The sequence below is a fragment of the Echeneis naucrates genome, chromosome 7 (assembly GCF_900963305.1).
Source record: "Echeneis naucrates chromosome 7, fEcheNa1.1, whole genome shotgun sequence".
Lineage (NCBI taxonomy): Eukaryota > Metazoa > Chordata > Actinopteri > Carangiformes > Echeneidae > Echeneis > Echeneis naucrates.
The window spans coordinates 15,018,137-15,030,570 of NC_042517.1; the positions used below are offsets into that span (position 1 = coordinate 15,018,137).

The 12,434-nt window shown below is 39.4% G+C and overlaps 1 protein-coding gene across 1 annotated transcript in view; it reads left to right on the top strand.

Moving 5' to 3' along the window:
• Positions 1-378: 378 nt before the first annotated feature.
• Positions 379-12,434, top strand: part of LOC115045670 (death-inducer obliterator 1) — a 28,410-nt gene continuing 16,354 nt past the window's right edge. The window contains exons 1-6 of the mRNA XM_029505456.1: positions 379-469; positions 2,407-2,474; positions 2,590-3,736; positions 3,855-4,095; positions 4,364-4,618; positions 4,842-5,019. Coding sequence (XP_029361316.1) covers positions 2,429-2,474; positions 2,590-3,736; positions 3,855-4,095; positions 4,364-4,618; positions 4,842-5,019 — 1,867 coding nt within the window. The 5' untranslated portion in view covers positions 379-469; positions 2,407-2,428. The remainder of the gene's footprint in view (positions 470-2,406; positions 2,475-2,589; positions 3,737-3,854; positions 4,096-4,363; positions 4,619-4,841; positions 5,020-12,434) is intronic.

The window sequence follows — 12,434 nt, forward strand, 5'->3', positions numbered from 1 at the left end:
TAAAAGCAATGAAACTTGATTAATGAGAAAAGGGTGTGTGGATGCCATGGAAATTTCATTTCGGAAAATAAAATATAGAACAATTGAAAATAAGTACCATGCAAAAAATAGCAGCACAGTCGAGATTTACTATAATGAGACGACAGCTTTATCCTGTGAGAAGTGGGCACAAAGAGGACAGCAAAAAGGAGCACCAACGAGGAGAACATTTTAACAAGGCTAATATGGGACATCCATTAATAAAACAGTATGTAATATAAATAAACACCCCCAGGTTATTTGTTCCTGGGGGTGTTGTGCCTAATTGTTCTCTTCAAGTAAGGGAAAGGTGAAGCTCCAACCATCGCCGGTGACGCACGTGACTTCTCGCGAGATTATGAAAGAGCACAGCTCAGAAAATGGAAGGTTGTGCTAGGCAGCTAGCCGAGCAAGAACAACCGCAGCTGGAAAATTGGCGTTTATATTAAAGGTATGGTTTCCGTTTCTCCGTTTCTGTCGGTCTACAATTAGGGAGAACACAGTTGTTGTGTCGGTATCTTTAGATACCATTCGTTTCCTGGCGTAATGCATTTGTAGCCAGGTAGTTTAGTAGCTAGCTGTATGCTAACCTAGCTGCTAAGAACAATGTCGGTCCGAAACGGGTAAGTCCCCGCATCTCCCTCCACACAAATACCACGACTGCTCCCAAGGACGTGTTATTACTGTGCTTAACAGTCGACCGCCTTCTGCTACTGGAGCTGGGGAGGTCTGTTGTTTCGTTCGACTTTATATAACGAGTGTCAGCTAAGCCCAGGGTGCAGGCACATTGTGCTCAGCCCACCTGCTTCACATTTGTATTATGAAGTCGGACTATAAATAAACAGTTTGCCTTAGGAGTACATCTCTGTGTGCACACCGATCATGGCAGTGCTACAACTGCGCTGATTAAAAATGACATCTATATTGAAAATCGGCTATTGTGGAATGTATTTCAGTAGTTATTCTGCCGAAATAAATAAACAAATAAAATTAACAGTGATAATGTTGATAATAATCGTAACCATAGTTTAACTAAACTGTAATATCCTTATCATACATTCCATTGCCATTTAATTAGGTACTTCAACTCATGTGGACTAACCACAATCCTATAATAATTCATTAATGGAGGTTACAAAATGTAGTTGTTATTGCAACTGTGGTTGCTTTTGAAAGCTGTAATTTTGTGTTTCCGGTGCATTGTGTTGCGATTCCCTTATTTTCCACCTCTACTGTACTACACTACACTATACTATACTACTATACTATACCTATACTTAAGAAAGATTTTGGGTGAAGCAACAGAAACTTCTTCTTCAATGCACCACAGTTCAAAAGCACCACAAATTTCACCTTATAAAGGGTATCCGTTACACCTTCATTCATTCATTTTCATGTAGACTTTCAGGGTAAACCTTTCTTACTTTCTATAGAGTATTTACCAGATTTCTGTCTAGCAGATGTAATCAAAATCACAGCACAGCTGTTGCAAAATTTTGATTTTGGCAATGCATAGGAGCAAGGTGCCTGCTGGCTGCTATGTAGTTTCAATGGCCTACATTGTCGTAACTATTTTAGGTTTCCACTACTCTCCACGGAAAGCAGGCTTTTACAACAGTACAACAGTAAATATGTTGTTCAGTTTCCTAAGAGTTTAAATGGTTAAGGTCAACATTTAGAGAAGTGAATACACTCAATAACTGCTGTATGAGGCACATATAACAAAAAATCATTTCATTTTAAACTGTTTAACTGCCATGATCACAGGGGTTGCTGGGCCCATTCCCAGCAGGTGTCTAAATATCATAATCCTGCAATAAATTCCATCTTCATGCAGCTCGTTGCAACTGTTACTGGTGAATAATTAGAAACACCTGTCAAGATAAAATGTTCTACTGTAGTTGAATCAAAACTTCTCTGAAGCAGTGTGAACAAAATTTAAACATTGCCTTTTTAAACTTCTGATTTATTCAAAGGCTACTGCTTGATAATTGGTTTTATGTTGATGGCACTATTGGAATCACTGCACTTTTATATGTATTAGAGGTAGGAATGTTTCAGTTATTTTAATTAATGACATTTTCATAATGGATTCTATAACTATAAGTACAATTATCCACAGCAGCCAGTACTATTGAATTAAACTGTCAAGGCAAATTTTCTTAGTGGATTAATTGTGACAGATAATCTGATATGGATGCATTGTTGTATTTTTGCTATTTTACCCAGATTTAAACACAAGTAGAATGAAACTTGTAATGAAAGCAAGGCTTTGGTGGCAGGTTGCTTATTATTTCTAAGGGTACCTTTTTCCTCATTCATTGTACCAATAGTTGACATTCCTTTACATTTGTATAGCAACTAATTACATCCTTTGTGTTTTGGCAGCCTTTTGCCAGTGGATGTCAGTATGGACCAGATGGAAAATAACAGTCTCACAGATGAAGATAATTCAGGTAAAATGGCTTTACATTCAAAATTGTCATTAGTGGACACTCTAGCTATGGAAGACATGTTGGTTCTCATCATACTCTCTATAATCTATCTAATTATTGTCCTGTGTTTCTACAGAGCAAAAGCACAGCCAGATAGAAGGGGGAGAGTCGAATATCAGGCCAACCCTGTCACAGGTTAAAAAATCCTGGGGATTCAGACGGACAACCATTGCTAGAAGGGAATTCATGGAAGAAGTTGGAGACCTCACACACAGCCCTCCACCTGTAAGAAGAACTAGAGGTCGGCGAGCCAACCAGACACCTACAGAGACGCGTGCCACCAAGAAAACTACATGCACGGCTAGGAGTGTTATAGAGGAACTGGAGTGGTCTTCTCCATCCTCACCTGCATCAGAGGAAGGCAAGCCTGCCTCCGAACCTTCTACAGAAAGGAGCCTCGACCCCAGTTTATGGCAAGATTTTGGGTCTGCTTTCCACACTGCCTTCTCACTGCTTGGTGGGAATGAGGGCTTGTCAATGGACATGCCAGATGCACTGGCAGCCCCTGACATTTTGCAAAGTCCTGGTGCCCCTGAGGCCGTTCCTCCACAGGCTACATATGAAACCGAGGTGCCTGATAATATGGAAAATGCTGATGACATGGAGATTACACAGGAGGTGTCTTCTGGCAATATGGCTGGAAGAGAAATGGATGATGTGGTGTTGATCTCTAGTCAAGAAGAGGACAGTGATGAAATGACTCTGATGCAGATTAAAGAACAGCTGGCATCAAGAATCAAGCAGGGAGACACAAGAGCTAGAGGGGGTAAAGGTGGGAGAGGAAAGGCCAGAGGAAGGGGTAGAGGTAGGGGAAAAGGAAGGGGCAGAGGGAGAGGAAGGGGCAGGGGAAGGGGACGGGCTGTGGAACCTCAGTCACTGATTGCAGATAATGTGGCCGATGATGAGGTGGTGCTTCTTAATGCAGCTGGACAGCAGCAGTTGCAAGAAGAGGAAAATGATCCTGCTGAAATAGAAATTTCATCTTTGCACTCTGATGTCACTCTCAGTCCTGCACAGCGCTCAGGCTCAGACTGCATTATCATAGATACAGATATAGACCAGATTACTGATGTAACCCCTGGCCAGTATGATGATGCACCAGAGGAGGAGGAGGAGGAGAAGAAAGAGCGCGTGAATGTGGGGGAGATTTCAAGCGTATCGGACACTGAAGTTTTTGACGCCAATGCTCTGTATTGCATCTGCAGACAAAAAAATGATAAAAGGTATATGCTAATTTCTGGTAAAACAAGATCAGTTGGGCTGAGCTGTACTTTCAGGGGTTTGCAACCATCTGTCAGTTTCACTTTCTGACTACTTCTGTTTGTTCACTGCTCCCTGTAGGTTCATGATCTGCTGTGACAGTTGCCAGGAGTGGTTCCATGGCGATTGTGTTGGTATCAGTGAGACACAGGGCTGTAAGATGGAGAAAAAAGGGCAAGAGTATATTTGCCCTCCCTGCACTACCAAGAGGCAACATCAGTCTGAGCCTCAGCCAGGGCTTGACCTTAGTTTTCCTGAATGTGTGACACTAAGTCCTTGCGCTGAAGAAGGGGAGGGGCGTGAGGAGCAGCAAACTCTCAAGGTTAAAATTTCATTTGGATTGCCAGTGATCCTCAGATGGATCATAGCTCATAGCCACCAAAAATTAAAGATAGTGGGGGGGGGGGAAGAAGCTTTTTAACCTGTGATCAACTGCAATTGGAATATAAGTTGAATATTTTTCACTTCCCTTTGACAATCACTATGTAAAAAGAAAAATCAACACTGTATATTATTTGTATAATTATTCAATGGCTAATTTGCATGAAGGAAGTCTGGTCTCTGTGTCTAAGATGAGAATCGGTTTTCAGGAGGCCGAGGAGGAGGAAGCAGCTGCAATGAAGCTAGGGACTGAACCTGAACCCGAATCTGAAATGGAGAGCTCTCTGCCTCTGTGCATTGGGCCTCAATGCTCCAAAGAAGCTCTACCGGACTCTGTTTACTGTGGCACTGACTGCATCCTTCAGCACGCTGCGGTCACTATGAAGACGCTCTCCGTTGCTAAGGCACCCAAGTCTAGAATACGGTCACAAAGAAAAGCCGTTGCTGCCAGACCCTCTGAAAAGGTAAGGAATTACTTTACAACAACGATATTGACACAAATGTTTGAAGGATATTTGATTCTTGTGTCAAGTTAAGTAATAGATGCCAAGATAGTCTTTCATTGAATAATGGAATTTTCTGATTTAACATTTCTATAGTTTGTCAGACATAATGTTAAAGAAATTGTGAAATTGAAAACATGTATTACATCTGTGTTATTGAACAATTTAAATATTTTCATCCCAGGGTCAGAGGTCAGTCAGGATGTCTAAGAGGTTAGCAGGAAAAGCTGAAGAAAGTGAAGAGGAAGACATGAAGGAAGATGATGGAGGGAATGAGGACGGTGCAGCTCCCATAACCTGCAACCCCAGTCTCACAGAAGTACAGACCACTTCCATACCATCATCTAAGTTTTATACAGCGTGTATGTACCATTCACTACTCAAACACATTCAAATCATACAGCAGTTCAAACACCATGCACAAATTGTCTCGCAGTGTCAAAGGTTTTCCTCCTCTTTTGAATCTTTCAAATATGTACCAATTGTACACAAGCATCCAAACACTCACACATATACTGTTGCTGGGATGACTGATAAGTAGCAGGGGTCAGCAGTGGGTAAGTATGTTCACTTTTATAGTTCCTTTGTTTAGTTCATATGTCCATAACATTTTGAATCCAGTAACTGACATAGTACACGGATATAAATCACTCTCACAACAGGAAACTGATAAATCAGAAGCACCCAGACTGTGAGGGGGGGGGTATGGCTGAGTAGGCCGGATGCTTAATTGCCCTTGGTTTTCATCTGTTCAATCACTGTTTCAAGTTTCAGTTTGTATGAGGTATATTGCCAACTCAAAAGGGTTTCACTCATAAACGTACGTGACAATCACTGGCGGAATTATAAACCCAATTAGAACGGAAGTTTAGTTGTCAAGTGGATGGATCAACACAATGACACCTCTAGCAAGAGTCTCTCTCTAGAAACCTATCCTGTACCGTCAACTAAGTTACTGACCTTTACGCGTCTGACGAAGATTATCTCTGAAGGATTTGAGATTCGAAGTTTCGAGTCGGTTTCCTGCTGTGTCCACATGACATGTATGCTTTTACATTTACACTTAAAAAACCTGCAGAAAGATGATCACACGTGACCAGTTTTAATTATTACATATAATAATTATTGAAACACACCTTTATATCTTTCTTTAAATAGTATTTATACAGTTATAGTCTCCAAAAGTCTTAAAAGAAGTATTTGCATTGTAGGTTTTGCTGTTGCTGCATATCCAATGTTGGCTGTCACAGCTGTTTACTTAATTTTCTGCTGGTAATGTAGCGAGTTCAGTACCTGACTTCACTCCTTTACTTGCTAAGAGCTGTCCCCAAGACTGGACTACATGCTTCTTGTTTTGCTTATATTATCTTCACGTCTTTCCTTGCACTAAAATTAGCATGCCTTTGAGCTAGCTCTGGTCATTTTGAATTGTGACCATCTGATAAAAAGTTCCTGTAATATCCAGTCTACCCTGCCCTCAGACATTATGCCCTGTCCTGTAAACACAATAATGACTGAAGCTCTTGCCAAGTAAATGATTGTTGGTGCTAATGGTAGTTATGTAACAATAGTGAAAACTATTAATGTCAGTTTTTAACAACATTGAAATTAGGCACTCAAAAAAAAGCCTCTTTTAATCTATTTAGACATTTGAAGACAACAATTTAGAGCTTAAAAGGCAGACATAGCTTTCGGGATGCCTTGCTTTTAGGCATCAAACTGAAATTTCTACACATTAAACCTTTGCCAACTCCTCAGTTCCATTAATTGCACTGGGTTTTTGAAAGCATGCTTGTGGTTTTCTGAAAAGTTGCTCAGGCTTTCACTGAAGGGCCACGTCGTTGAAGTGCCAGGTAGTAAGGACAAGGATGCATTTTGAAACAACCTTCTGAGAGTGCCAGTATCTTGCTGATCAGTTTCGTTGGCAGTTGCATAAAATGTTGCGAGTAAATTGTGCCAATTGCGGTACTCAAGCGATGAAATACACTACATTACACATGCATACATCACACAACTTTGCTTGCCCAGGTGTCATACAGTTTTCCAGGCCTGACATAATCCTTGTTTTTCCCTCATCCAACTCTTTTGATGCTACAACTCACATACATGCTCTCTTGGACCAGTCGTCACACAAACACACCAATATTAGATTGGATAGCATCCTGAATGAATAGGGACTGGGCATCTGATGAGGACGAGAAGTTGACGTCTTGCTGCTTCAGAGACACAGAGGGGACTTGGAAGATTCGTCGGTGAAGGTGCTAGTAAGAGATTCCACCTGGACTCCACGCAGCAGTGAGGATTTGTTGTTACAATTTCTTGAAGATGATACTGAAGCGTCAGTAGGCCTTGGAAAGTAAAATTCTCCTGTCCAAGTCTGCAAATGGAGAAACCGCTTACAGTTCACAATACATACAAAGTCTCTTGAGTTGGAGGGTTTGTGGGACCTTGGTGCAGGATAGACATCTCTTAGTGAGTGTGGGAGCATGGTATCCCCTTGATCTTTGCAACAGTATGAATAGATCCATTACATTTTGAATCATGCCAACTTTAGTGTTGCTCATACACTTGCATACTTGCATTTCTTTATACAGTCACACATACACACAATAGTCAACAGCAAAGAACATAACTATTGTAAGTAGTGTGGCGGTTCAAATTTGAACGAAATAACATTGCCAATCACTAACAGTTAAATTCAGTAGGCAGAAGAAAGAACTAACCACTAGGTTGTGGTGCTCTGAAAATTGACATTGAAAAAAGCTCACAACAGCAGATATTTTAAGTGTCCCCTCACTCAGTTTTTCATCACAGTACCTTTCTACTTTATCAGTATTCCCAAAGGAAAAGGTTGGTTATAGATATAGATATAGAATTGAAGAGGTGGTTCTGTTCAAAATCAAAACTTTTGTACATAAAATTGCATGGATTAAAACTAGTAAGACTGTAGGTGAACTGATACTGTAGTCCCCCTGCTTCTATTGGCATAAATGCCCTAATGTTTGGGGAAAGAATACGGCTGGCTGTTGTCAGATTTTAACTTAAGTTAAACATTTGTAGATAAAATCATCATAATGCTAGATATTTCAGAAAAACATCAAGAAAATAAATATAATAGGTGTAACTAATGGTGTGAGCATCCACATTGAGAAGCCATGTCCTGTAAACCTGTGTCTTCAAGTACATTCTCTGTACTCCAGCTGTGTTGGAACAAAACACTCTTTTCTCATTGGCATCTTTATCAGTAGTAGAAACTGGGAGGTGAACTTCCCTGACAACTGTAAACTGTCATGTTGACCTGTCAGTGAGGTGATAGGGATATCAGGTCAGACAGCAGGTCCAGGTGACAGAAGGCCCAGGTGGGGGCATTGAGGTAGACAATGGTACTACTAAGGGTAATGACTCGTTAATGTCATCATTAAAGGGCAGAAAAGCTTCACCTGTGAAATCATACATAATTGTGTCTGTCATTCATAAAATTACTTAGAAGAGATTGTTAGGTAAGATAATATAATGATGGGGAAAAGAAATGGATCTTAACAAAATAATAAAATAGATTGCACATTTTGTTTAAAATAATCACATTACACAAACGGCAGTCCAACATATCGCCAGTTTCAGCTCACTCTGCTCGACACCTTGTGGAATTAATGAGCCTCTGAATGGGCAGCTGTGCGGTGCTGACCAGAGGTCACATCTCCAGTCCTTGTGTTGCACTGTGCCTCTATTCACAGTGAGGTTCAGTTCAGGAGATGTGGCAAAATGAGATGCCGTTTGACATTCAGCAGTCATCAGGGCAAGTGTGACCTGGTTACCAGAGATTTTCTACTGATGAATACTGGTGTTGCTACACGAGTAGCTGCATAGTTTCATTTCTGCAACACACAACATGGAACGACATGTGGCATCTGTCTCAGAGACTGAGATGTAAATTGGGGCCTTTTTTAAAGATGACAAGTGAATTTTTCTCCTGCTGGGCTTCAGACAACCTTTAGTGGTCCTGTGGAGGTGGAGGTCAAGTTGCTAATGTAGGAACTGATAGCCATGCTTTCCTAAAATGTTTCTTTTCCATCAGTATATATAGTATAATAGTAAGTATAGTAAAACATTACTTGCACATAGCTTCAAACAATATGCTCAAAATAACTTCTTCACAAAACACAACTTAGGTATTCCTACCACACACTCCAAAAATAAGACAATTACAGTTTGGTTTAAGTTGGGTTAGTCAAGATGTATGATTTATAGTCATGGGAACATTTCTATTACACCACTGAAAAATGTGGTGTACCCTATAAGAAGTCTCTCTTTCTGATACCCACATCTGTGGGTTGCTTTCAGTGATGAGTCTTGTCAGTTGTCCCTCTTTCGTTTTTGTGACTTTCATTGTCAGTGAGGGGGAAATACAGAATGATCACAAAGTATCGTGACGCCACTTCACCCCTCAATGAGCACTTCACATGATTAAACACTGTTCAAAGCATTGGTACAACAAGCCATAACTGAGTCTTTTTCTGAATTATTTATTTTAAGTGCATATTGCAGCATTCAAATAAGCTTTGTTTTTCTTCTATAAGCATAAAAAGGATTACAGCGGAACCAATTTTGACATTTCAGCATGCATTATTTTTGTTATTTTTGTTTATTTTACGAAAATAAAACAATTGTTTTTGGTAAATGCCATTTAACCTTTAAGAATTAAATACTGTCAGCCCTTAATCTACCCTAATCGTTAGTTTTGTTGAAACGCTTTGGAGTAATATTTACCTTCTTATTTAAAAAAAACACAAATTTTGACCCCCCCCCCCCCCCCCCCCAAAAAAAAAAAAAACAGACCATATAAACTCTTAACTAAACAATCTAAATCTGCTGGGTGATTAAAAATGTGGTAGTAAATTAATATCAAACCAAAAAAAAGTACCAGTTTTAAGAATAGGTTTCCTGTTCTATTGGGAGGCTACTACATGGATAATGTGTCACATACATTCAAATGAAAAGCCCGCAGGGCAATTGGTGTGGATAGCTTGGACTAGCGAAATCTCTAAAGTTCACACATACACAAAGTTACATATTGAAATCAAACATTTAAAATTTAAAAGAAAATAACACAAAAAACAGATGCAAAACAAAAATCTCGGAAAACCCCTGTTGGAGCCATGAGCAGCTTGTATTGCTATGGGTTCGCTTTTTGTAATGGAGCATAAACTACACCTGAACAGCATTTGTGTAGTGTCCATTCATTAAAAAAATGTTACCTAAACTGTCATGGCAAGATGTTAAGCCACCATGTGCTGATTGGTGACTCAACACTAATTATACGATACGATATTTGCTGGGGGGATAAACAGCGTTTGTCCAAAAGATAATTGCTCGTGGTGTTTTGAAGTTGGTGGAGTGCGTTGTCTAACATATTGGTTGAGTTGAGATCTGATCACAGAGGCGGCCATAGTTTCGGATTCCCATCATTTTCACATTCATCAAACTGTTTGATGAATCCTCAGACACTATGAATATGAGCTGTGCCATTTTTTCCTTAATTTGTCAAATCTCTTTTTATGCAGTACCACACAAATCTCTGGACAAACTATTGACAATATCTGAGAAACACTGTTAAATTCGTAGATTTCATGGCTAGGATCGCAGTCAGTCTTGATTCATGGCAAACCTTATTCTGTATCATACAACACAAGCAGACATTGATACCCAACATGTTTATAAAATGAGGGAAAATCTCATGCACTGACTTTTATTATTTATTTGTTATTTAAACAAGTGAGCGCCAACGTTTTTGCCCCACTCCCCCTGAGGACAAGTCATTGACTATGACTATACATTGAACTTAAAAGATCCTTGTCCATTCATATATGTGTAATTTTCCATCTAGAGCTCACCAGTCAGTGTTATTTTAAAGGTAACTTCTAGGTTCATTTTTAGCCACATGGTTAGTTACAGAAGTTTGCTGAATATATCCATCCACTCATTATCTATATTGCTTATCTGTCGGGTCTTGGATGGGGCAGAAACACATCCCAACTGACATTGTGTGTGGGTACAACAACTGATCATCAGGCAGCATTTACAATCAACCAATCGTGCTCACACTCAGACCTAAAGGGAATTTAGAGACTGGGTGAGGAAGCTGGAGAGCACAGACACGGAAGAAAGCACAAACACCACACAGAAATCAAACCCAGAATATTTTTGCTGAGATACTGTCCACTGTACCACCGTGTCCGTTTGGTTTGTTTAAGATTTAAAAAAAAAAAAAAAAAATCGGATTTTTCTACTTTTTTTTTTTTTTTTTTTTTATAGTTTGTGCATTCAAACATTTGTGTTGATTTTGAATTCAGTTTGTCCACACAATGAATTGAAACTTAAAAAGGACAAGAAAGGGATTGTCTGTGTTGTGTTTATGGCAGTGAAATGTTGGTCTGGGACAGCACCTTATTTTCTGTGCCTTGGTTTAATATGTAGTGGTAAGCTTCAGCTTTGACATGTATGAGAAGAGTGTTTATTTACTATCAAAGTCAATACCAGTCATACCTAGTTTAAGCCAAAACCCTTTTCTTTCTTTGTGTGTGTGTGTGTGTGTGTGTATGTCCATTGTAGTTCTTTGCTGCACTTTAAATTCCATTAATACTACTTGGATGTCATGTTCTTAAGGTATGAATTTCCACAGCACATCTTACAACACTTTCAATTATTTCTGCAACCATGTCCGAAGCATTTTATTGTTAAAGCACGAGCCCCCTCTACTGGCCAAACAAACAAATTGCAGCCAGATAAAAACGCAGCAGACAGACACAGATAATGGGAGATTATGCTTCTGCGTTTTTAGTATGAAGGATGAACCAGTTCTTTGGGTTAATGGATAGGGTCTGCACTTTTAATGCAACTGCTTAACAAACACGCATTCACCTGAGTCAGTTCCCCCTGAGGTAAATTCATATGACACGTTGTACATGGTCCCTGAAAACACAATGAAAAGACATGGCTTTGTTAAGTTTAGCATTTTGGTTTGAATCAGAACTTTTACTTCCGTTCATATTACAGGATCATACAAGTAAATTTTACAGAGCTTGATCCCAACTCAGATTTTCATTGGCTAAAGGTTAACAGGACTGCCCACAATTTTTACTTTACTTTCTAATAACAAACTAACTTTATTTGCTGTTTATGCCAGTGAATGTAAGTTGTAGCTTTAATAGTGTTGCCCTTGGCAAATATTTGTTCCCCATAAATTGAATTATTGCTTCATGGATAACCAGTAGTTCAATGAAACTACAAGGTTGGAAAGAGAGTCTGTAGTCAGCAGAGGTGGAAACAATTATCAGATCACTTTGGATTAATGAAAGGAGTAAAAGTTGTGTATGTTAGGTATTTGTTTGCACATTTGACCAACTACAATCAGTGACACCTTGCATTTCAACTATGGAACCATGGGACTTTAATTCACAACATTTTCTGGTGAAAAACAAACCCAGTGACAACCAGCGCATAATGACCTATTTACACGGTGTTGTAAATGCAGGGATAAAGAGAAATTACTGTGTTGTGCACCTTAATACCATCTGTTGAAATCTGTAAGCAAAAGATATTTCCCCAACAGTCCATGAAGTCTGAGTCTCAAGTCTGCCCATGGCAAATTAAAAGCCAAAAATAAACTATGCTAAGCATTCTAAAAAATTTCAGCAGCATTGACAATGACAATCTCTTTATTTTTTCCAAAACTAAAGAAATAATTCAGGAATGGTGAAATTAATTCAATTAAGGTCTA